This window comes from Malaclemys terrapin, chromosome 2, assembly GCF_027887155.1.
Source record: "Malaclemys terrapin pileata isolate rMalTer1 chromosome 2, rMalTer1.hap1, whole genome shotgun sequence".
Lineage (NCBI taxonomy): Eukaryota > Metazoa > Chordata > Testudines > Emydidae > Malaclemys > Malaclemys terrapin.
In genome coordinates, this window is record NC_071506.1 from 278,781,749 (window position 1) to 278,808,371 (window position 26,623).

The 26,623-nt window shown below is 43.3% G+C and overlaps 2 protein-coding genes across 5 annotated transcripts in view; one reads left to right on the forward strand and one right to left on the reverse strand.

Annotated features, from left to right (window-relative positions):
• The window catches only part of ZBTB47 (zinc finger and BTB domain containing 47), a 393,046-nt gene that overhangs the window by 188,169 nt on the left and 178,254 nt on the right, over window positions 1-26,623 (forward strand). The gene's annotated exons all lie outside the window — the stretch shown is intronic.
• CCDC13 (coiled-coil domain containing 13) overlaps window positions 5,647-26,623 on the reverse strand; it is a 33,920-nt gene continuing 12,943 nt past the window's right edge. Inside the window, exons 5-16 of one of the 4 annotated variants that reach the window (XM_054016665.1) lie at window positions 26,441-26,530; window positions 25,247-25,363; window positions 23,796-23,900; window positions 21,690-21,854; window positions 19,541-19,639; window positions 16,761-16,967; window positions 15,367-15,512; window positions 13,465-13,548; window positions 12,472-12,600; window positions 9,799-9,953; window positions 6,967-7,081; window positions 5,647-6,252 (exon numbers count right to left, since the gene is read on the reverse strand). In XM_054016665.1, the coding sequence (XP_053872640.1) occupies window positions 6,093-6,252; window positions 6,967-7,081; window positions 9,799-9,953; window positions 12,472-12,600; window positions 13,465-13,548; window positions 15,367-15,512; window positions 16,761-16,967; window positions 19,541-19,639; window positions 21,690-21,854; window positions 23,796-23,900; window positions 25,247-25,363; window positions 26,441-26,530 (1,572 nt within the window). In that variant the 3' untranslated portion in view covers window positions 5,647-6,092. Of the gene's footprint in view, window positions 6,253-6,966; window positions 7,082-9,798; window positions 9,954-12,471; window positions 12,601-13,464; window positions 13,549-15,366; window positions 15,513-16,760; window positions 16,968-19,462; window positions 19,640-21,689; window positions 21,855-23,795; window positions 23,901-25,246; window positions 25,364-26,440; window positions 26,531-26,623 lie in introns of those variants that run through there. The other 3 variants (XM_054016664.1, XM_054016663.1, XM_054016666.1) reach the window with 3 other exon arrangements.

The following is a 26,623-nucleotide window of genomic DNA, read 5'->3' on the forward strand; positions in this document are numbered from 1 at the left end:
CTTTAAGGTATTTACCCTTGCAACTCCCCTGAGAGTTGGGCTATCTATTGTCCCCATTACAGATAGTGTCTCTGTGCCTTAGATCTATAAGTGACTTGCCCAAGGGCAAACAGGAAGTCTGTGGCAGAGCAGGGAATTGAACCTGGAGCTCCTGAATTCAAGGCTAGTGCTCTAACCACTGGACCAGCTTTCCTCAGGAATAACCGTTCTCTCTGTTACAAAATAAATAAATAAATAAATGAAAAGAAAAGAGAAAAGGGCAGAAAAACTTCTAAACAAGAACTTTACCCTCTGCCGGCGCCTGCCATTCAGGTTCCAAGGCTTTGGCTCGAAATGGGAGCAGCGTGGGGATCTATCCAGGATTTATGTACCAGGCCGCCATCCTGTCCTGTGGGAGCAGCAAGCTTTACAAGCTACCATGGCAGAGGTGAGGATGACAAGAGAAACCCAATACTCCTCTTGGCCTGGACGGAGCTTAATTTAGAGTGTGGTGGCTCGGTGACAGGCTTTTTCCATTTGCATCCTCGCTTCATTCCTCTTGTGAACATAGCAACTGCCCCCTGCTCGTGCAGTGACAGCAGCTGCTGTGTTGGCTACAGGTTGGTCTGTAAATGCAATATGAACTCACATGCATGGAGAGCCCCAACTTTTCATCCCCAGATTACCCAACGAGGTGGGCTAAAGCCTGCAGCCCTTATCCAGGCAAAACTTCAGCAGGAGTGCCTTGCCCACTGCTGATCAAATGGAAGATCTCTTCTCTCCTGCTGTGCCCACACCTAGGCCTTGCTCAAATCCCTCCTATAACCCACCTCTTCCAGGAGCCCCACATGAGGAAAAATATACCTGTGAGCCTAATAGCAAGCAGCATGTTTAGCTGAAGGAATGCTGCTTCCTGTTCCATCTGAGAGAGACAAGGGTTAGATTTGTGATCCCCTCAGACCTAGGCAGAGACTCAATTCACATTGGCCAGATAGACATCAGGTGGGAACTGTATTTGGGAACTGTTTACCTGGGTTGGGCTTGGCTTGAACCCGTGACTCTAAGGTAAAAGGTCTTTACCTGAACTAGCCAGTCCCTTGTAAAAATAGAGGACATTAATTTTAACATATTAAAGCTTGGGGGTCGGGCTATGCACTTTTAGCCAATTTCTACAGATGTTTACAAGGTTACAGTGGGAAATTTTTGATCCCAGGGCTGCCCCTTGGATCAGTAGCGTTCAGGGTATGGAAGAAGTTTACATATTCATGAACCAACACTAGCAATAACCCTGTATGCTCTCTTATTTATAGTTATAATGCAACTCGATTCACATGGGTGTTCATCGATCCTATGAGCCACACCACTGTCATGATGCATATTGTTCGCAGGCAGATGCCTTTAGGCAAATAAAAAGCAACTCCCAACCCACTCATAATGCTTTATGTACTTTTATTTCCAAGGGTTCTGATTGCACTGTTAAAAACTGTATCCATTCAATGGATAACTTCTGAGAATTCAGTAGAATTCCTACCTGCACCCAGTAGAGCAATCTATGCCTCAGTCAAGTTATTCTCTGGCCTTGTCTAGAGTAGAAAAAAAGCGTGTTCTTAGCTCATGTTGGCTAACGTGGTAAAATCGTAGTGAAGACAAAGTAGTTGTAGTTTTAACACTCCATAACAAGCTGTGCTCTCTGGCCAATTTAAAAACCACCCACAATGCAGAGGAAGGCCAAAGCTCTCATACAGCCACAAGGTCAAGCAAGGCCTCAGCCAATTCAGCATCCCCACTGACAACTGGGAAAATCCTGCTCACCAGCGCTCAGTCTGGAGAAGCCGGGTGAAGACAGAGAGCCAGCAGAGAGCCCCGGCTGAGGCCCGCAGGCGAGCCAGGAAGCAGAATGTGCTCTAACCTCCATGTGGCGAGTGGACCTGTAGCCACTGTGGCAAGGTTTGCCGCTCGCGCATCGGGCTCTTTTCCCACACCATTGCCAAGCACCACTGACGGACCGACTTTGTCGCGTCTCCTTTCCCCTGTCAAGATGCTGGACGGCCATATAACAGAGGGATTAACCACAGGCGCCAACTAGCAAGGGAAGTGGTGGATTCTCCATCTCTTGCGGTCTTCAAATCAGCTGGATGTCTTCCTGGGAGATATGCTTTAGCCAAACAAGGTATTCGGCTCAATAAGTGGCTTGTGTTATACAGGGGGTCCGACTAGGGGACCATGTGGCCCCTTCTGGCCCTAAACCCTGGGAATACACCTTTTTCCCTTAGTGAGCTGGTTGACAGCAGTTGTTCTTTGAGGTAAGAGCGAACCTGGAGGAACAAATATCTCAGTTGCTGGTGAGGATCAGGGTCTAAGCTGCCAGCTATATCATATAGTAAGGAAGCAGTGGGAATACTACGACATAAGCACTTACATAGAACCTAAGTGGCTCATTTCTCTATTGCCTGCACCGGGCGCCATCACTTACATCAGTGCAAAGTAAGCAGCTCAGTGATTTGATAGTGTTTTACACTCACTGTGCACTGGCGTGAATGAAGGCACAAGGTGCAGGGCAACAGGCAGTCAAGCCCTACAGCTTCACAGCAATGTGCAAATGTGAGTCACTCCGGGCAACACTTGTGTGTGTGCTATAGAGAGCATATAGCTATAGATGAGGGACCCAAAGCAGAAGTCGTTTGCCAGAGGCCACAAAGGGAATCTAATTCAGAGCTGGGCTGAGACACGAGGAGGTCCTGGGTTCCAGCCCTTTGCTCAGACCACACTTCTCTCTAATGTGATGCAGCAAATTCACAAGGTTCCCCAACAGAGAAGAATGACTGCTGAATGAGTTACCTTGGATCTGACTTTTTCTTTAACGCGTATTGGGGTACTCTTTATAAAAAAAATACCAAACTATTTGGAAAAAATGCATATATGCAAACCCCCTTCTCCCCATAACGTATCCCCACGTTCACAAAAGGGCCACAAATGTGCTGAATGAAAGTTGTCATATTTCAAAGAAGAGGTTTAAATAATAAAACACTCGGCTGTGTGTTCACTGAGGATGCTTACAAAAGCACATCGCTTCATGTCAAACCATCTCTGGAATCCTGCAGCCCTCTGAGCCATTCCACAACGCCGTACGTAGCTTGGGTGAGCTTCACAGCGGTTCTGGTGTGAGCCCTGCTACCGAAGCATAAGGAAAGAGGGCAAACTCTGAGGGACACAAACCAGAAAAGGAGCCAACTTGCCTCTTGTGTGCACTGCTTTTACATGTTGGCTTCTGTGGAAGGTACTCCTGATTTACATCTCAGTATAAACGAGAGCAGAATCAGGATCAGAATCACTAGAAGCAAGGTACAGGCTTAAATTTAGCACCCAGCCACATGGCAAGGTTTCTGCATCTGAAAAGCTCTTGCTACAACTCGGCAAATTTTCTGGGTTTCTTTCCCCACTGTTGCAGATTCCCAAAATAGCAGAGTGTGAGCAAGAATGACTTCTCCTCCCACCTAATTCTATGTAATCATTGCCAGAGTGGAAATGTACACACCCATGGCAATCTAATGGGGGTTTGGTACAATACGATTCAGCCTTCGTTATCCAGACCTCAGCTGTTCAAAATACCATTAACCAAAAGGGCTGCGTCCCCCGTGTTTATGGCGGAACCTAATAACGTCGTCAGCTGTCCAGACCTTTCATGACATTTGGATATGGTAGATTGTACGTGTTGTCGTTTTTAGGAGTCACAGGTGGCTCCATGATTTGCAACACCACAAGCTCTCACAAGGGGGAGAACGTAGGCCACAAACTGCCTCTTTCTTAGATTCCATTGCTAGAATGAATCTGGCCAAGCAATGTTCTACCCAGTCTATTCCTGCTGCCCAAGAGGGAGATAAAGCCAGCTCACAAGATGCAGAGCTTCCATGGGCTTCTGGGGCCCCAGAAGTCATTTGCTTTGGTCAGGCTAAAGGCCACCCATATTCAGAGCGGGTTCCTTTTTAAATACAGAAGGATTTAATTCTCTCACTGCTGGTTCACTGTGTATCAGATGCTATGATGCACTCTACTCTAGAAAAGGGGTCAGCAACCTTTCAGAAGTGGTGTGCCGAGTCTTCATTTATTCTCTCTAATTTAAGGTTTTGCATGCCAGTAATACATTTTAACGTTTTAGAAGGTCTCTTTCTATAAGTCTATAATATATAACTAAACTATTGTTCTATGTAAAGTAAATAAGGTTTTTAAAATGTTTAAGAAGCTTCATTTAAAATTAAATTAAAATGCAGAGCCCCACAGCCAGGACCCGGGCAGTGTGAGTGCCACTGAAAATCAGCTCGCGTGCCGCCTTTGGCACCCGTGCCATAGGTTGCCTACCCCTGCTCTAGAAAAATTAGACTGATCATGGCCAAATGTTTATAAATGGCCACCCACACTGCACCAGTAAAAGAGACATTGTACCTGCAGCTGGACATTTTTGGTGGTCATGTCTGGAAATTTGGCTCAGCCTCATGGGGCCAGATACTAAGCAGGTATAAACTGGCATAGTTCTGGTGGCTTCAAGGGAGCTACACTGACTTATACCACCTGAGGATCTGGTCCAAGTTATTTAAAATCAACAATACATGCTGTTGGCACACTGATAAGAACCTGTATTTGTTCTTCTTGGAAGGTCCTCTCTAGGTCTTTGAGTTGGGGAAAAATGGCATTCTCCCTAAAACTGAGCCCTCCTCTTAGGGTCAGCAACCTTTAGGGAACTCTGGATAATTCTCAGGGGTGAGTTTTTGACGCCAGCCAAAAGATCTGGAGACCAGAGGCTAGACTGTGATCTCACTAAATCTGGAATAACTGCATTGCCTTCTCTTGTTACTCCAGCCTTACAACAGGGTAAGTGGAATGATCCCAGGATGAAGAAGTGAGTCTGTAGCCTGCTTCTGAAATGCATGATGGTGAATCCTCTTTTCACCTACTGTTCTGGATAGTGTTAGACAACCTTCACACCCGTGGAATGAAACACAATTAATCAAAACGAGACATGCAAGCTAATGGGAAAGGGAAGAGAAGCTGCTTTTAAAAAAGGCTTTGAACGTTAAGAAACAGAGCAACGCTATCCAAAAGCCACTAAATACCCAGTTCCCATGCTACGCTTTTGCTGACAATCTCTTCTGTTGGCTCCATGCTGGCAGGCTGCCTGTTGATGCCTAATTGGCTTGCAGCTGATGTCACTTGTCTTGCTGACTAAAGTGCTGGGCTACAAGGATACTGGACAGAGACACTATTATTTTCAGATCAAAACTCCTAGTCACTTTAGTTGGGGGACACCACCAGTGTGGCTGGTTTTTTTCAGTGTCTTTGCTGCTGTTGATTCCAAGAGAGACCAAGAGCTGAACAGCATGACAAATGTGTGAGAGCAGGCAATACGGTGTCTTCAGCTGAGGCCCAGAGCTAGCAGAGATTAGTCTGAAGTAAGTCTGACTGGTCTTGGAGGTAACCTGCAAGCCCCACCTACCTGCGGAAGCAATCCTACCACAGTCAACACAAACAGAGCACTCAGAGCCTAGGACAGGCAAAGAGCAAAATTCCATGCCAAGTTCATTGCAGACACTGGCAAGCAGAGCTAACCTACCTGTTCAGCGCATGGGTACCACAGCGATGAGTGCGATTAAAAAAATCCACCTTAGATAAATATCAGTGTGCTGCTTCTGGCCACTTTAATTAATTAAAGAAACTTAGCTTTAGCCCCCCCCTGGTTTCATAAAGCAGAACTTGAGGATGGTGAAAAATGTCCTATATTTACAGATAAAGAGAGTAGCATGCAGATAGAGGGCCTGATTCAACAAATGCCCACTGCAACCCATGGGAGTTTTGCCCATATTAAGACTGCAGCATTGGAGCTCCATAGTGTGCAAACAATTGCATGGACAGTATTAAAAGGTTACGAGAACCCATTTCTTGCTGACTCTTACCACCAGGAATTTGCTGAAGTATTTCTCACTCTCTCCTGCAAGTGCTAAGGAAAGAAAACAATCTGGGAGAATAGCTATATGATGACACCCCGGCTGCATTTCAAATCACTGGAGCTATTGTTGGATTTCCCCCCTGCTGCACTGTAAAAGTATTTTGAACGTCCTGCTTTAATTCTTCTCTTGCTTCTGCTGCCTCAAAGCCTGTAGGAAGATCTCCTTCACCTGGCCCATTGTCTCTTGGTACAGTTTGAAGTCTTCTTCTTTCATGTTCACAGTGCTCTCCAGGGCGGTCTTCAAGGCTTCGTTCTCATCCAGCTGGATTGTAAGCCTATGTGAATGCAAAGGGGAAATTCTCATTCCAGCTGCGGCAAACGGGAACTGTGCATCAGCCGCAAGGACAGAGACACCTGCTCGCTGGGAATCTTACAACAGGAGTGAGAAATATCAGGCTTTTAAGCATTTGTTTCCCACCCCCTTGATACAAAGGGGGATATTCTGAAGTCAGGATTCTTTACCCTGATATCGCTGAGAATTATTTTGCCACTGACAAACATCCAACTCCCATTAACATGCATCAGATCAATGGGTAATAAAAGGCTCCTTTCTTCTTAGTGGTTTATGGCTACCTAGCATTCCTGAATCTGGGTTCATATCATTATTATGAGATTTTAAGCCTCCGATGCAAGAAGCTGGGAGTGGATGACAGGAGATGGATTACTCGATAATTGCCCTGTTCTGTTCATTTCCTCTGAAGCGTCTGGCCCGGGCCACTGTCAGAAGACAGGACACAGGGCGACAGGGAACATTGGTCTGACCCAGCACGGCTGTTCTTATGCTGCTGTCAGAGTCCTGCCAACAAAGACAAAAGCGCGGGGTAAATCAGAGGAGCTCCACTGGAGCAGATTTACACCAACTGAGGATGTGGCCCAGAGAATCATGACCCTAAAAGTGGCGTTGGTTTAATCTACCTGAGGATGGGCTAATTTCAGCCCCATTTCAAAGAAGTTGAAAGCGATACAGAATACGAAAAGAAAAGCCATACCTTGTAGTCAGTTCTTCTATCTGAGATTTTAATGGCACCTCTGAGAGCTGCGCTGCAGTGAGATCTTTCCTATCGCTCGCAGTCAAGGTGTGTCTGGAGCTATTAGCAGACTGACCTGTAAATTTAATCACAGCATGGAGTTCTGTTACAGGACAAAGGCCATTCTTTGCAGTCAACAGCACATGGCTTTACAGTAGAATTCAAGAGATGGAGGATAAATAATAGGAGGGGTTTGGTCAGTCTGAGCACATGCATTAATTTAATGTAAATACATAGGGTAGATTTCTGTAATCTCCTTTCAGTGAAATTGTAAACAGAATCAGTGGTGAGTTGAGTAAGAGAGTGAAGGAAGAATACAATTATTCTATATAAAATAATGTGCAAGTGTCCAAACCCCTAGGAGGTGTGAACGGAATGTGATTATTTTTTAAGCTTATCTTGAAACTGTATTTCACTCAGTACTACAGTGACTGGTGCTCTCTAAATATCCGAGAGAAATGAATATCGGTGTGTTATACACAGAGAGCGGCGTCATAAAGCACTCTGGGATCTTCGCAATGAAAGCGATTATGGCGTCAGTTCAGGAAAGTACTCAAGCATGTGCTTAAAGTTATATGCTTTCCTGAACTGGGGCCTGTATGAACATGAATGTTCCCAACAATTAAAATAGACAGGAAAACTCATTGCCAAAGCAATTCTGAAAGGTGCTAGGTCTTGAGCCTTCCTTTTGCAAGTGCAGCAATTTGGTGAGTGGGGAGGGAAGTAAAATACATGAGAAAAATTGGTTACATCGCCTAATGGAGAAGATGCCTTTGTCCTGCTATCTTATCTTAGAGAACTGATCAGCAAACACGACAGTCATTACCTAAATCCCCACTGGATTTTACTCAGCAAACTGCTCTCCATTTTTTTTCTTTGAACAAGGAAAACAAAATAAAAACAGGAGCAATTTTAGAGACAAACAAATGTGCTGGTTTGTATTATACCAACAATGCTCTGCTAGCACTAGTACCTAAATTCTCTGCCTGTGAGAGAATAAAAACATTAACATTTACAACTAGATCAGCCCTCCAATTTAGCACTTTGAGAGAGGAAAGGGAACATTAATGGGTACTGTAGTCTCTCCTTTATGCAGTTGGTTTTCCTGAATTATCTGGCAGAGACACCATTAGGAGAAACTAAGTTCTCTGCTAAAGGGGTATTTTTAAGATTTGTCAATTTGCTGCTTGTATAAACTCCAGAGAGTGTTAAATCACTAGAAGGGACTGGGAACAATTAAAAAAACAACAATAACAAAACCAGACTTTGGTGAATAGAGTTGCAATCCATTCAGGTTATGGACTTAAGCCCAGAACCTCAAAGGTATTTTTAGGGTCCCTGTTCCCATTGATTTCAATACCTTTATGTACCAATTCCTGTCATTTAATAGCGATGATACTAGTCTTTATTTAAACAGACTGCTGATTTGGTCCTGAAGTATACAGTGATAATGAGCTAACTTTTAATATACACAGAACCTTTCATCCCACAGTGCCTTGCAAATTGATATACATAGGCTGTGCTTCACCCAACTATGAAATGCCGACAGCTCTGGGGTGAAGCACAGAACCGGTAACATAGCACAATAACTGGAAAAAACGGCTTAGGACAGGAAGAGCAGATTCCATCTCTATTTGTGACTGCAGGGGAAATTTAAGTGGGTAGCATATAGTAATACATCTAAGGGCACAAGTGGTCAGGACCTCTGTTTTATATCTCCTCCAAAAGACAGCCCCTTCAGCACCACAATGCACTCTAATAGTTTATGGGGACGTGGACTGAGAGGGAAAAGAGCGACATCCAGTGAATAACCAACACCATTCCCTGCAACAAATAGACATTCCGTTTAGAGCTTTCTCAGCTAACTATGGACCTGACCAAGTACACCACACTCAGATCAGATGAACTGCAGAGAAATGGGCTATGGCCGCAGTAGACTCTCTCCCTTCCATGAAAACCAAGCAAACTACTCCAGGCCTAAAGAGCAAAAGGAAGTGTGTGTAGGGAGAGGAGAGAGATGGACATTGTACAGAGAACATAATGAACCAGTTAGGCAAGAAGGAGATGGGTTCCTTACCAAAGAGAAATTCTGATCCCTGGTAACCTCCGCTATATATTTCAAGTATGTACAAAAAGGGAAACTACTGTAAAAGTTTCCGTAAGAATATATACAGTTTTATTGTTTTTAGACATTTTATAGGATTACAGTCCATAAGCAATAAACGGATCTAATCAAGGAAATAAAAATTTTACAATCCACGATGAGCTTTTCTTCTTTAACTATGTTAGTGAGGCTTTCATATTTATAGCAGCAGATTATCCTGTTTTAGTGGTAATAAATGACACAGGATCTAATTACTTCAAGACCAGCAATAGTTTTTCATAGACACTGACAGGCCTTAAATTGGGATGTATCATTTAATTCTGTTCTCAGTTTAACCTTCAGCTGAACCTTTCAAGCAAAAGAGCAGCGAGAATACAGTGCTAGAATTGGTGGCAGTGCATAGCAGCTTCAAGTTTCTTCTGTAGGCCCTGATCCTGCCAAGGCTTGCACACTGTGGGCAAAACAGGATTTCGCCCAAAGTCAATGGCAAACTCCCCAGGTGGGGCCAGAATTTCTTCGTTAGTAGTTCCATTGGCTTCGGCAGAAATGAGTGCATGAAGTTAAGCACACGTATAAGTCTGCACAAGCTCGGGGTTCTAGATGTTATTCACATCTCCTGGCTGCCAAATGGGGAAGTTGACTAGGTGACAGACACTCCCTGGCACTCCCTATACCATGCCGCTCCTCACCTGTTTTGTTCCTCGGGACGGGTTTCTGGCTGTTTGTGTTCTTCCCTGCATCCATTTTCATTTTTTCAAGATGCTGCTCCAAAATGACTGATCGACGTCGCTCTTCTTGAAGCTTCTTCTCAGCTTCCAAAACTTTATCGCTGCTTTCGACCACCCTGATGTTCAAAACAAGTGGGTCGTTTTTTTTATGCTCAGGCTATCAGGACTCTAGTACTCTCCAGTTTTAGTTTCAAATTCTGCCCTTGGATGCACAGCTCACAATAAGATAAATGGATGCACGCGCTAATCTCCCAAGGGCAGATATTCCAGATATTCATCCAAAAGGCATCGGCCACGTTTGCGAGATGGAGTTAGCTAATGAGCATGGGGTTCAGTTATATATTATAAGAAATTGTTTTACCAATGGAAGTTGCCCAGGTCCCTCAGCAATGGACACCACTGTAAGCTTCCCATACAACAAACCACTGATGTTGTAGGTTGTTGATGGCAGACCAATAATTATATCTACTCTGAAACCTATCAGTAACAAACTGCTTCTATTTTTAATACACTGGACTAGCATAGAAGCAAAGTAGTAAAAATGGTCTATCAGCATTATCTGATATTTACTTGTTCTGGTCTCCTATGTAAATAGCGAAGATTTCCACAAGCATCTCCTTGAAATGAAGAGAAACTCGTAGACTTTAAGGCCAGAAGAGACCATCATGATCATCTAGTCTGACCTCCTGCATGCTGCAGGCCACAGAACCTCGCCCACCTGCTCCTGGATGTTGCCTTTTATTAGCTCAGCCACTAGAAAGTACTTTGAAAAAATGTGCATGGGACTGAAGGCAATGAGATACCATGAGACTTTACACAGCGATGGTATTAAGAATGCAGTTAAATGGGCAGCATGCAGTGCTGAGCTGTTGAAGGCCATTCAGTGGGAACATGTCTTTATTTCATAGGTATCCCATGCAGCATCTTAAATGATTAATCAGAAAATCTCACACAGGACCACAGGAGCTGCCAAACTGCATCAGATCAATGGTGTATCCTACCTAGGGCTGTGGCTGATACCAAATGATTCATGGGAAGTTGTCAAAACTATAATGAACCTCAACTATTGTATAGTGCTATACAAAGGAAGAGCAATATCCTTCTTGACCTCTGGAGATGATCGCTGCTTACTTCTTGAAGCAATAGATTTGGTTATTTTTATTACTCCCTTAGCTTGCATAGCTAAAAGTGTTATAATAAGCATAAAATTATACTGTTCCTTTAACAATCCATCCAGAGTAGGAGAGACTCTGACCTCTTGTGGCAGTGAATCTCCATAGGCTGCCGACATTCTGTATAAAATAGTATATCTTTTTAGTGGTTCTAAATTCACTGCCCTTTCATTTAATCGAGTGTCCCCTAGTTCTCATATTAGACAGAAGGGGTGAAAGTGAGGGACTGGTCCGTTTTTGCAACAGCCTCCACCGATATGAATAACTCAAATCAAGTCCCCCCAGCTGTTCTCCTTTCCAAAATCAGGGTTCAATCCTGCAAATATTTACTATTGAGTGTAGTCTCATTGACTTCAGAAAGTACCATGTTCCGTGGTTAAGTGTTTGTACAATGGAGTCCTAAATCCTGGCAATCTGGGCAGTCTCTCATCAAGTCCCACTTATCTAACCACTTCCATTGCTCTTTCTTGATCTTAAACTCAAGAAATGTAGATGAGGCTAAGCAACCTATCCCCCAAATGTGTGGGGGGGCCTAATCATTTTTCTATATATTAACGGTAAAAATATTAATGGAACTATATTATATTATCCAGAGGTCTTGTAAGTGAATTTTGTGAGACTTTTGCAATAAGTCTTGGGAGAGCCCATGATAATGTGTGATGATTGTGGAATTGCAGAGCCACCATTATATGGTAAACATCACCCTTAGCTGTGAATTTCATTGACTCTGGTGGTTTTGGTCATTATTTTATGTTAATTTGAGCCTAATCCTGCAAATACTTACACAAACACTGACCTACTCAAGCAGTCCCTTGAAGTCATTGGGATTGCATGTGTGAGTACAATCGCCCGTGCCTGTTTGCAGGCTCGGCCTGTAAAGAAACAGTGAGTGATACCTACCTTTTCAACGTTTGAAATTATACATATAACTGTCTACAGTGGAATGCACAGACCAAAATATAGGCAAGTGGAATAACACACAATATTCAATGTAAAATAAGTATACTAGAGAGAGTCTAGGGGTTAGAGCATAGGACTGGGAGTCAAAACTTCTGGATTTTATTCGTGTGCAAAAAAAAATGCATCTTAAATGTTTCTAAAGAGCAAAGGGTATGTTTACTTCACCCTCTTATAACTCAATCAGATTAACGGGCTTTACTAAAACTTTCAGCAAAAAAAAGCGTCGCCATTACATTGAAGCGATGCATGGGGAATATCAGCTGAAAAGGAGAATTACTGAGAAAGTTATAACATAAGAACATAAGAATTAATTTAGTAATTTATTATGTGGTGAGCAAAGCAAAAAGGACCCACTAAAAACAAAATATCACTAAAAACAACTATATCTGATGGCATGCTGGGTTGCATACTACAGAGCCTTTCAAATGCCTGTAGGTCTAAAGATTTCTTAACCACTAGATATAATAATATCACAAAGGGAAATATCAAAATCAGCTGCTACCTTTTCTGCAGGACAGTGACTAGTTCTGTGAGCCTATCTCTTTCCACCTCAGCAGCATGGCAAAGAGCCTTGTACTCTGTGATCTGTGTCTGCAACACTTTCAGATCTGGGCTCTCGGTGTCAGCAAGCCTAAGAAACAGCAAAAACTTTAGGGATCGGTTTATTTCCCATGACTGAAAGCAACTGAAGTAAAGACAGGCTTGAAAAATGTACCAAATGCCTACTAGCCTGGGGACTAAGCCTACTAGCCAAGGTACAAAATAGAGGTGCCACCAATCTCTGCGCCCCCCCGACTCCAACCACCACCCAGCCTGCACTATGTAAATAAAACAGTTGTGCGACTTCACTTGGAAGGGCCTCCCACCTCTCGCTGGCTAATCTTCTTTCTTCCACTTCAAATCTCTTCTTTAAAACCACAGGTCTCTTGTTAAACCTTCCAGCGCCGATCTACTTACCAACACCTGCTCCCATCCCAGTGCTACAACCCATTGTAGTGAGACTGCCCTTGTATTCGCAAAGCACTGGGCATACCTACGACCATCTATTAAATAACATCATTTCGGTTGGCAATGATTTTCCCCAACAGAAAAGCTTTAAACATTAGTGCAGGGAATTTGCATTCTTTTGCCTGCAATCTGATACAAGAAGCCAGGAAGATTTCCCAGGTACCCCATCGTGTGCTTCCCTTATTTTCTCTCCCATTGACATACACAGGAATGTCTAGGGCTCATGCCTGTACTGTGAGCACTGGGAGGTGGGATAGAAACCCAGCATTTATTTTCAGAAACTAAGAGAACACAAACAAGAGCCAGCCTGAGTCAAAACACTGTGATGTGATCAACTAGAGAGGAGCTTTTCTGCTACAAAGATCAGGGCCCCTCACTAGGTTTAGGGTCATTAGCTGATGCAGACAAGGCTAAGAGTATGCTGGTCTCTGTCTGGTGGGTGCCAATGGAATTCTCCCCACACCTATACAAAAGACTGTAAACGTACCTCCCAGATGCGACACTGTTACTTGGAGGCGAAGGCTTTGTAGCTGCAGATTCTACAAGTGTGTGCCCCATCTTAGACACGGTGCTATGAGGAAGAAAACAAAAAACTCGACATCAGCGGTGTAATGAAGTTTGAGAACCCCTGCTCTACATAATAAAGTCCTAGATCTGGTACTGTCTGCGGTCCTACAACGTGTGTGTTCATCACTGCCCTCTACTGGACAGAATGTCAGACCAGCTTATGTGCATATGATCATGTCTCCCTCTCTTGGGGCTGCTGCCAACAGAAGGGGTAAGGTAAGCCACAATGCCACACAATGCACAAATCTGTCATGGGTGACAACTGGTTAATCCATTCCAAGACTAGGTAAGGCTGGTAATGACAACAGTGCTCTGAGCACAAATGAAGTATTTCAGGTTTGGATTTCCCTAGGGTTGTCTGTATCCCCTCTTTATAGCATTTTTCATTTGATCTTTTCTGTAAGTAAAAGAAAATCCACTTTTAATTTTTGTTAAATCAATGGAAAGGATTGTTCATCAAAATATTAATAGTAAGGGAGTGAGCAGTGCCCACTAAGCTAACAACGGCTCTCGCAGGGCTTTGCCTCGTTCAGTGCACACCTGGGTATACAAGTATTTTCTTTACATAACTATGGTAGCCATGCGTGTTAGGCTAAAGTTAATGCATTGCACTTGGGTGCTTTTATAAAGTGCTTAACAAAGTCAGGAAGCTTCCTTAGCCTAATTTTACTGGTGGCCTCCCTCCTGTGAAGACAGAGTTGAAGCAATTTGGATAATATACAGGTTTGCCACCTAAAAGCACGAAAACTTGTTTTGGGGAGTTACAAGTGAGAGAATCAAAATCATAGGGGCCATACCTCTGGAGACCCTTCCACTCCATAATAAACCCCGGCTCCCAAATCAGGGCTGGACCGACAGTGCGAGGGGAAGTGCTTTAGCTGCAGAAGGACCTCTCTGTCTTTTCTAAGCTACAAGCCAGTACAAAGCAATATGCTCACAACACACACAAAGATTGTGATCCTGCTTCCATTAAAGTCTAGGCAAAAACCTACCACTGACATCAAAGGAAGCAGGATCAGACCCAAATCTATCCACAACAAAAATTGTTAATAGTTTTATTTAATGACAACCTATTTGCTTCAACTACAACCGGTGCATGAGCAAGGAGATTTTATGAAAACCCTGGTGGCCTGAGTCTCAGTTGCACAAAGGCCACTTTGTACCACACTAGCAGTGCACAGGAGCCTTTAAGTGGGTGCTAACATAATTTACTAGCATTTGTATTGCACCTTTACATGCTGCCAGAGTGTTGTAAAGCAGCCCAAGTGTAAATGCAAATCAGACCCTGTATTTGTTGCAGAACGACCACGGTAAACAAAAAGATAGCTCCTTAGGTCGGGTTGGTTGGTGGGTACTCAAGAAAAACAGCTTACTGGATGTCTTAAATCTTCCTAATTTCTGTGATGAAATCCTACCCAAAGCAGCTTTGTTGATTTGTACAATACACCGCTGATTTATAGCTTATGTAAAACAGAGTTTCATATTAATTTTCAAGGCTACCTACAGAAGCCTGCTCATTAGCTGCCCGGTTTCTCTCAGTGACAAAACCAAAGGCACTTAAGCCAACCATGGGAATATTATCTGAGTCAGAGAGAGAATGAGCTGTACTATAAACATGCCAAATGCATAATATCAGTGGATAAGTGGATCTTTCTGTGTCCCAGGACAAATGTCTAAGTGATAACATGATTAAGAGATTTCCTTATAATGCAAATGAGCTGCCACAGTCGTCTTGAAGCTGCATTTGTGGTTTGGCCTGGCTGACAGTATTCTTTTTAATAATTCATATCTATTTTAAAGACTTAAATTAAGTTTTTCTTACCGAGCAGACCCGATCCTTCCAACATGGTCGCCTGCCGATGCTGGTGGTTTGATTAGAGTAAAACTCTGCTCTTCTAAGTGCTCTGAAGATGGTGAATCTGCAACATCTGAACTGCCCTCCTCAATGGTTTCTTTCTTCTGATGCTGCTGGAGCAAAATAGAAAGCCCATCATGCTTTGTGCTAATGCAGCAGACCAGAACTGCACCCAGAGCTGATACGTTGCTTACAGTCAGAGCTGTGTGCATCCCAGAGTTTTTGGTTTACAAGGTTTCCTGGGAACCTTTGGTTCCTGTCCATCAGGGGAAGTTTCCACCCCAGGAGTTCCACTTTGAGGTTCAGGTTTGAACAACCCCCGCCTAAAATTTTAAGTGAATCAATTGAAACTCTAGAGTTTCATATCAAATCATAATCTTGGTCCACAAAGTTAACATGTATTCTGCTTCAAGTTCTCTCTCTTGGGTACTTATACGGCTCCTTATCACTGCAGTTTCTGAGCACCTCACACTCTTTAATGTAGTTATCATCCTAACACCTCTGTGAAGTAAGGCAGTGCTATTCTCTCCATTTTACAGATGGGGAATTGCAGCACAAAGAGGCTACGTGACTTGCCCAAGGTCCCTCAGGAAGTATTTGGTGGAGCAGGGAATTGAACCCAGGTCTCTGAAAACCTAGGTTAGTGCCCTAACCAATGGACCATCCTAGTGCATAGGCAAATGTAAGGCATCCCAAATCAGGTGAACACAATAGCCCAGGAAGGCTATGAAATTTTTATTATATTAGTGTGCTGGCAAAATAATCCAGAGATTAGTAGTCACATGAGAGGACTAACTGCTCCTTATCTCACACCGAGGCAGCTTTTTTACTTGCTTTACAACTAGGGTGACCATATGTCCCGATTTTATAGGGACAGTCCTGATTTTTGGGTCTTTTTCTTATATAGGCTCCTATTACCCCCCACCCCATCCTGATTTTTCACATTTGCTGCCCAGTCACCCTATTTACAACTGCAAGTTAACAACTAATATCACTCTATGTTTTGAGTTTTCCGGACTTTGGTTAGTTTGTGCCAAGGTTTTAAGGTATTTACATGTGGCTTTTCTTTACTGTAACTCAGCTTTGACAATCACGTTGCAAAGCGTAGATGGGACTTGCACTCACGCCATCTCCACCGCCCAAAAGCTTTGAGGAAATGTCACCCAGGTGTGGAGGAAACTCAGAGAAAGTCTCCCTGAGAGATTACCCCGGCATTGGTGCAAGCCATTGAAGCAGCTGAGTGCTGGAATTCTGAACTAGCAGAAATCTCAGATTAAGTGGGGAAAGGAGCATTTTCAGAAATGGGAACATAATTCCCTCAGGGAGCTGCTGTTATAGTTAATCTATTTTGCTAGGTTTACCTGAAGTGTGAGCAGTCCCATCTCCTCCTCCAGCTCTTTAATCTTGGCTTCTCGTTCAGCCACCATCTGTTGGAGCTGCCCTATGAGACTGCTCTGTTTCTGAGCTTCGCTGTTCAAATGCTGGCCTAGACTCTGTTGGGACTCCTTGTTCTTCTCATCCTGCAGGCTTAGGTGCTTTAAGATCTCATGCATTTGCTTCTGCTCGTTCTGGTGAAGCAGAAACAACATGGGGTATGTTCTTTTTTGTATATAGTGATCATTAAATATGCATAAAATCATATTTCCCATCTAAATCTATTCCCAAGTAAGATACACATTTTGGTATCAGTAGTGCAATACATGGCCAGAATCCAGATTTTGTAGTATTAACATACCATGCCAAACTCATCCCTGGTGTAAGTCCATTAAAGTGAGTAATGTTACTCAAGGGATAAATTTGGTCTACCCCGTTCTAAGCTCCTACTCTAACAGTGTCTTGGGACCAGCTTGACTGTCAAGTACTTTCAGCACCTGTCCACTGCAAGGATTTCACAGAGCAACACGCTGCAGAGCGAGATAATTCAGTACTCACAGGCCTCGATCCTGTAAAGCCCGGCACAGGGCATGGCTGTTATGCAAGTGTGAACGGAGCCTACATGCAGGTACAAGTAAGGTTAAGTGTTTGGCAAGGCTGACTCCTTAATGATCATACTACAAAGGGGTGGGACCTGGGCAAAGAATGTACAGTAACTCCTCACGTAACGTAGTTATGTTCCTGAAAAATGCTACTTTAAGCAAAACAAAGTTAAGCGAATCCAATTTCCCCATAAGAATTAATGTAAATGGGGGGGTTAGATTCCAGGGAAATTTCTTCATCAGACAGAAGACTCTCTCTCTCTCTTTCTCTCTCTCTATATACACACACACACACACACACACACACACACACACACACACACACACACACAGTATAAGTGTTAAACAAACAATTTACTACTGCACACAGCAATGATGATTGTGAAGGTTGGTTGAGGTGGTGAAGTCAGAGGGTGGAAGAAGGTGGGATATTTCTGCTACATGATGAACTAGCACTTGGCTGAGCCCTCAAGGGTTAACACATTGTTGTTAATGTAGCCTCACACTCTACAAGGCAGCATGAATGGAGGGAAGGGAGACAGCATGGCAGAGAAAGACAGAGACACACACCATGTGTGTGTGAGAGAGAGAGAGAGAGAGAGAGACGCATTGCCCCTTTAAGTAGGCTGACCCCACTCTAAGTACATTGCCTTTTTAAGTAGATCAGCAAGTTGAGACAGCAGTTGCTGCCAACAAGCTCCCTCCATCCTGAGCCCTGTCGTGTCCCCCCTCCCGCTCTGTGGAGATGGGGTAAAGGATCAGGGGGGAGAGGGACACCCTGACATTAGCACCCCTCTTCCCCGCCTCCTGCATAGCAAGCAGGAGGCTCCTGGGAGCAGCTCCAAGGCAGAGGGCAGGAGCAGCAGATGGCAGTGGGGGGAGGGACAGCTGAACTGCCTGACAATTGATAGTCCGCTGGGCAGCTGTGGCACAGGGAACTTAGGGGACCTGATGGGGGGCTGCTGGTCCACCCTGGTTCCAAGTCCCCACCAGCTAGCTGCAACGGGCTGCTCTTCCTGAAAGCAGTGGACAAAGCAGGTGGCTGCCAAACAATGTTATAAGGGAGCATTGCGCAACTTTAAACGAGCATGTTCTCTAATTGATCAGCAATGTAACAACAAAACAACGTTAACCGGGACGACGTAAAGTAAGGCGTTACTGTATTATTGTTATCCCCATTTTGCAGGTTGGAAAACTGACACACAGGACTGGGACTTCCTAGATTCCATTCCCACTGTGTGACCCTGGACAAAAACTTTCAGTGTCCTCTGATTCTGACTGCCAGCCTCGGCCTTTCTTTCAGAGGTACTGAGCACTTACAACTCCAGCTGAAGTCAGCGGGAGCTGCAGGTGCCTCAGCACCTCTGTGAATCAGGCTTTGTGTGTCTCCAGTTGGGCAACAAAGAACTGAAGCACCCAAAATTAGTAAGCAAACGTTGACCAAATGCCCAGGATCACACAGTGAGTCAACAGCAGAGCTGGGAATAGAATCAAAAGAGTCTTGATTCCCAGTTCCCTTTTCTACCTACCAGACAACCTTGTCTCCACCTTTTATGACAACTCCGCTGGACATTTCTTATGAGACGTGCCGCCAATAGCCACCTCCAAATGCGTCACCCTTCCCTTTGTGCCAATTTTAAATCTTTACCTGTGTCTGAAGCTGATTCAATATAAAATGCAGAAGTTTTGGATCATTCTTAAACCTAGGATTGACCCATGAATTTTACAGGCCTCTAACTATCCTAAAAAGAAGAACAGGAGTACTTGTGGCACCCTAGAGACTAACTAATTTATTAGAGCATAAGCTTTCGTGGACTACAGCCCACTTCTTCTATATGCATCCGAAGAAGTGGGCTGTAGTCCACGAAAGCTTATGCTCTAATAAATTAGTTAGTCTCTAAGGTGCCACAAGTACTCCTGTTCTTCTTTTTGCGGATACAGACTAACACGGCTGTTACTCTGAAACTTGTAACTATCCTAAGTGTATGTTTTGGTCACTATGTTGTAATATGCCTTTGCTATCGCTAATTATAGCCAGAGCACTAATCCTGTAATGACTGGGCGGGATTGCAATAGTCAGACTGTACCAGTAAGGCATCTATGAGCTCATCATCGTGCTTTCCTTTCTCCAGCAGCGTTAAGATTTGTCCTTTCAGAGCTTTCACCTCATTGGACAGCACTTTGTTCCTGGCTTTTGATGCATCCAGTTTTTTTTTCACATCCTCATGATCTTTCTGGAGAGTGTTATGTTCCCCACTGAGTTTCTGCAATTATGTAAACCAACAATGTGAAATGACAGAAGAGATCAATCATATCATAGTCTACATGCATCTTCTCACTGAAGGGAGCACAGGGAAGCAGACACGGTCCTTTAGAATCCAGAGCTGTGCACTGGCTTAGCAGTCAAAAAGTGACTCACCTCTGTGTAAACAGAAATATAGCTATATTGTTATTGCATGTTTCACTCATCACTCAGTGTGCAGGAATCTGGTTGGATTTAAGCAGATTCAGTTTTGGCAATGAAGCAAATTATAATTTTGTACCAAAACCTGAAGCATTGTGTTCCCGATCTGCCATTTGCCCTGTAATTGAAGTGACTACACTGTTGATTAACATCCTCCTCTGAAGAATAAAGAGCATCACAATATAAATACATAAAATTATAGATTACAAACACACTGGCGACACTGGGCCAGATTCCAATCTCAGTAAGACCATTGGAAATCTGGAGGAACCCCAGACTGGTAAACTGAGCGCAAGCAAACACTATGTGTTTTAATAGAGCTAAATGTAAAAGTATACCTCTGGGAACAAAGGAAGTAGGCCATGTTTACAGGATGGGGGATCTATTCTGGGAAGCAGTGACTCTGAAAAACATAGGGGTCATGGTGGATAATCAGCTGAAAATGAGCTCCCAGTGTGACGTTGTGGCCAAAAGAGCTAATGCCATCCGGGGATGCATAAATGGGAATCTCAAGTAGGAGTAGAGAGGTTATTTTACCTCTGTATTTGGCACTGGTGCAACCACTGCTGAAATACCACGTCCAGGTCTGGTGGCCACAATTCAAGAAGGTATGGACGCTCCCTGACTTATGCAATTGTTCCATTCTGGAACGCCTTGCGTAACTCGAATTTTGCGTAAGTCGGAAACGTATAACCGACCATTACACAAAACAAAACCAAAAAAATCTCCTATTTCTAGCTTACGGAGGTTTTTCTGTAAGTGCGGATTTGCGTAAATCGGGTATACATAACCCGGGGAGTGTCTGTAGTTGATAAATTGGAGAGGATTCAGAGAAGAGCCATGAGAATGATTAAAGGATTAGAAAACCTGCCTTATAGTGACAGACTCAAGGAGCTCAAGCTAGTTAGCTTAACAAAGAGAAGGTTAAAGGTTGACTTAATGACAGTCTATAAGTACCTACACAGGGAACAAATATTTAATAATGGGCTCTTCAATCTTGGAGAAAAAGGTGTAACATGATCCAAATGGCTGGAAGTTGAAGCTAGACAAATTCAGACTGGAAATAAGGTGTAAATTTTTAATGGTGAGGGTAATTAACCATTGGAACAATTTACCAAGGGCCGTGGTGGATTCTCCATCACTAACAATTTTTACAATTTTTGGATAAGATGCCTTTCTTTAAGATTTGATCTAGGAGTTATTTTGGGGAAGTTCTCTGGACTGTGTTATGCAGGAGGTCAGACTAGATGACCACAGTGGTCCCTTCTGCCTTTAGAACTATGAAGTTCCACTCTGAGCAACTATTGTGAATGGTGCCTGAGACGGGAAGACAACAATGGAGTTACTCCAGATTTACACTGGTGTAAGAGCAGAATCTGGCCCATGGGGTATGTAATTGTGGATTGCTGATTTTATCCTCATTGTCAAGGATGAGAGGCATATGTACACCTAGGTGCTAAGTTATGCCAGCTTCAAGGCTGAACTGTGGTGGGGATGGGGAAGGAGGTTCTCAACCTCAGTGCTGGTAGCTGGAGGCCTTCTAACAACTGGTGGTGGGGAGAGTCTATAGAGAAGTGCACTTGCTGAACCTCTGTACTGTATGGAGCCCATGGGTGTCTGCACATCTTGCTGCCATGGCCTATGCATCTCCCACACCCGTTGGGGCCACTAGAGAATCCAACAGTGCTAGCCACTTCTCCAACTCCTGGGCACTGAGAGCCTACTTATATTGAGCCCCAGGTGGGTGCGACAGTGCCCTATCCCTTCTCTAGAGCACCCACACAAAGGGAGGCAGAATTCTTACATATCATGTATTATATGCAAATCTATCGCAGCTCCCCATGCTTTACCTCCAAGGCTTCTTTCTTTTCTTTTTCCAAGCTGCGAATCCGTAACAGGTTTTTCTCTTGGGCTGACAACTTCCGTGGATCTGTAAGGGCCAGCATTTCCTCATCAACATTATTCACTGATGCTCTCCTCTTGCCCTGACCCAATTGATTCTCCAGCTCTCGAAGCTAGGGGAGAATGTGAAAGGACACTCAGGACCTAATTCTGGCCTTGGCTGTGCATGCATTGCTTCTATTGAAGTCAAAGACAGTCTCACATCCAACGGTCGGATCTGGTCCAGAGTGGAGAGTCATGTCATATAGTTATTGACATTACAAATCGCAGTTAACTGGCACAGCAGCAGGGCCCGCTCTTTCAAATTCCCATTCATAGATGTCTACATCAGACACAGGAAGGTATGTCTGCAGGAGGGAAGACCCATTTTGCCCACAGAAAAGCTGGAGTTTACCGTTTTAGTCAATGAAAGTGAAAAAAGTCCCTGTTCAGCAGCATGCACCTAACTGCAGTGGAGTGACAACACACAAGAAAACAACCAGAGAGAAGCCTTATGTCCTGTGTCAGCAGCTAGTCTCCATTTCCCAAGCGGCAGTAAGTTGGATGAAGCCCCTCAGAAGTAATGGAGAGTTAAAGTCACTAGAAGGTTCATTGCTAAGCAGGTTGGACCAGGATTCCTCATTGTAAGTGCAGGATTCCCAACACCAATGGAGCTGAAGTTTGAAACAGTTTAATTAATGTAACACAATTTCCTAGGGTGGATGTGTTTAAAAAAAACAACCAAAAACTCAAACCCCAGATTTCAATATATTGTAGAGTTGTTTATTTTAATGCCCGTTTATCTGAGCACTAAATGACTAGACATTTATTTGCATTAAATAATTTCTGTATACTTGGCCACATGCTGCAAGCAAGTGATGCTCCTGCAACTGGCTACAAATTAAGAATTAAATAAATTAGGGACTAGCAATCTTTCTTCTTCATTCACTCCCTTACTCAGTCACAACAAAATGTCCCATGGTTATGGACAGTGCCCCAGCACCTGACTTACACAGCACTAGATGCTGCAAGACTTTAAAAGGCAGAAATCAAACTTTAAAAAAATGTAGACTCACAGAATATCAGGGTTGGAAGGGACCTCAGGAGGTCATCTAGTCCAACCCACTGCTCAAAGCAGGACCAATCCCCAGACAGATTTTTGCCCCAGATCCCTAAATGGGCCCCTCAAGGACTGAACTCACAACCCTGGGTTTAGCAAGCCAATGCTCAAACTACACGTATTTTCTAAACAAACCAACCTTCTCCAATCCCCCCAAATACATGTCAAGTTTTCACATAGCTTTGCTTTAAGGCGTGAGTTTACCAATATGATCATAGCATCATGCCATGCTTGTAACACTATCATGAAAACTTACCAGCAAAATACAAAATTTAGAATCACAAAATGTAAGGTAGGATGGACTTCGAGAGGTCATCAAGTCCAGCCACCTGCACTGAGGCAGGACCTAACCTGTTAACACCTCCAATGATGTGGAGAACAACTGATCGCCATCCTCTTTATAACAGCCTTTAACGTGGCTGAAGACTATTATCAGGTCCCCCTTCAGTCTTCTTTTCTCAAAACTTAACACGCCCAGTTTTTTTTAACTTCTCCTCATAGGTCAAGTTTTCTAAACCTTTGATCATTTTTGTTGCTCTCCTCTGGACTCTCTCCAATTTGTCCACATCTTCCCTAAATGTGGCAACTAGAACTGGACACAGTACTCCAGCTGAGGCCTCACCAGGTCTGAGTGGACCAGAACAATTACCTCCAGAATGATATTAGCCTTTTTTTTGTGACCGCACTACTTGCCTAGCATTGATTGTGACTTATTGATAACAAGACAACTAGTGATATTTTACTTGCTCATCAGAAGAAAAAAAAATACTCACCACAGGTGAATGAACAGGTGGGATTTTGCAGGACTGCACTATACAATACGTCCATGTTCAAAATGTCATAATTTTAACAAACATGGAGGCCCAGTATGTGTTTGCAAGTTGGCACTCAGTTCTAAACACCAAAAAGATAACTACATATAGATTAAGAAAAAAGACCCAGAGTAGTAACTTACCTTGCCTTGCAGAACAAGGATTTGCTGGGCCCGTCCACGCCAACTGCCAGAGATGGTCAAAAGATTTTGAATATTCACATCTTCACCAACTTCACTTGCTAAAAGCTGTGAATGAGCCATGAATATTAACAATGAGAGAGAGAGAGAGAGTGTGTGTGTGTGTGTGTAAATGTGGCCCTTCTCCCAGCAAACACAAATACACATACTTATTGTATCCCTTTGGTGCCTGTAACTCATATTCAGCTCTGTCAGATCAATACTACAATAGAGAATTGTTTGTTACCAGATTTTGGCTAATATTAATGGCTTCACTGGGAACCAAAGTACCAACAAATTCTTGCTGAAATGGGTATTTAAATACAATTCAACATTTAAAGGTTGGATATTCTTCTTTCTTTAGAAAGGAACCACTCAATAAAATGTCCGAACTGTCCTTACAGTGAAAGGTGAATCAATACTATACATATATGTGGAGGGGGCATTCAAATTGTACTACATGGCCACCAGTATTAACAGACAGAAATCCCTTTAGTCACCATTATTAACAGGTTTCAACATATGTAATTATTTTCTCATATAACAAATACATAACCAGCCATTGACCAAAACACATCAGGTGCACAATGGAAACACTGATATCTTGCAAACCCTTACAGACCCAGGGCTGTCTGTCCTACACAATTCCAAAGCAGACACACTAAGGAGAGCGAGTTATTATGAAGTGTGTTTCAACTTTTATAAAAGGGTCAGCAGAGATCTCTTTTTAGGGAAAACATCTCTCTGATCTCCATGGCAGGTCTCTTATGCAAAGTAGTAAAATCAAAGGGAGTGTCATGTGGGAAGAGTACAGAATAATGCACTAAGGGGTCACAGTGAATCAGGAAGGAATAAGTTGCTCTGAAGCCCCAGTACAGCAAAGTGCCTAAGCATGTGCTTAACCACAAGCATGGACTTAAATAAGATTTAAGCCTGTGCTTAAAGCTAAGTATGTGATTAAATGCTTTGCTGAATAGAGATGCACTTAGGGACATGCTCAATGTTAATCACAAGTTTAATTGTTTTGTTGAATCAGGGCATAAATGTCTTACAGGATTTAGAGCCGTACTATCAGTAGAAATATTGGAAAGTGACAGTGGCCCTGGTAGACCAGGAATTTCTGTAGCTCAGTGTTCTCCACTTTAGAATCCAACCAGTGTTATCGCCCCTTTTGTGCCTTCCTTCCTGGTGTGGATTAATAGTGAATCAATAGTTAATAGTGAATCACTATTAGTGAATCACTACTAATAGTGAATCCTGGTGTGGGTTAATAGTGAATAGATTAATAGTGAATCAAGGAGGATAATCAAAACCAAGAGAAAACGAAGCACCATTCTTGATTTAACAAACAAACTGTCTCCATTACAGAAACCAGGCCCAGATCACTATATACATTACAAGTTGTGGACTAGTACCTTTTGCATCATCTTTAGTTCCTGTTTTGTGGTTTGGAGCTGATTGCGCAACTCCATTGCTTTAAAGTTGGCTGCAGTTAATTTTTCTTGCAAAGCTTTCAACTCTGGACTTCCAGGCTTTGAGAGAAGGAAAATGTATTTGATAAGGACGGAATCCACTACAGAAAACAGAACTGACTACCAGAAAGGACAATTTGTGACCATGAGGAAAGCTCAGACGTGTCTCAGAGTGGGTTCATACAGAATAGCAATGTACATGTACATTCTGAGAGATACAACGACCTTTCAGCAAAGGAGGACTCAGTCTACAAATAGCTCCTGTCCAAACCCATCTGCCTTGAGGAGACAGAGGGACACCCTTCATCACAGACTGAGTGCTAGTCAGCCTGTACGCCTTGCCTGCGTAGCAGTGGATTGTGCTTCCTCTAATAATAATGATACTCCGTACATCTTGTGAATCCTGAAACGTGCTTCTGCAAACAATAATGAATTAAGCCTCAACATTGATGTGAAACAGGTAACTATTATTACCCCCCTTTTACAGATGGGGAAACTGAGGGTTCAGTGGTTTGCCCTGGATCCCACAGTCCGTCTGTTGCAGAGCCAGGAATAGAGTCTAGATCTCCCTGACTCCAAGTCCTGTGTTTTAGCCTCTGGGCCATCCTGCCTCTCCAATGCCTCTTCTACCGTCCTTCCACTAGGCTCCCATGCTGCCGAATAACCCCTTAACTGAGTTGTGTTATTGAAAGAAAATAAAAACAAACCACAATGCAACTCTGACAGAACTTGGCAGGGACCTCTTAAAAATTAACAATTATTGTTTCTTTTATGTATGCAAATAATTATCAATTCTCCTGTAGCCCCCACAATTCCGATCGTATGTGGTAGATGATGGCTTGCTTTGTGAGCTCTGAAGCTGATATGTACTATAACCCTCTTAATTTGAGGCACTGTAAAAATGCAGCAGGGAGAGAGGGAAGATCAATTGACCAGGTCACAACACTTTTTCTTTTCCAACACTATAACCATCCACTCAAACGCACTCACTGAGTTTGAACATAGAGCAATTAGGACAGATTGTAACACCAATGGCAAGGATAGATGATTTCATCATGATGAAAGAGACTGTACAACAGAAAGGAACACATTATTAGTTGTCATTTTGAATTTTTCTATAAAAAACATAATTCATACCGAGTTTCCTTCCATCCTTCTCAACATCGATTGCTTGATTCCTGAGTCATTGCCACCAAGAGACTGGATTTTTCCCAGGGCTGTTTGTAGCTGAAACACACGCACACATTATGGAATGCAGACAGTGACCAGAGCGTAACTCCAAGGAAGATTAAGCTGAAGAATAACAACCTCAAAAGGATA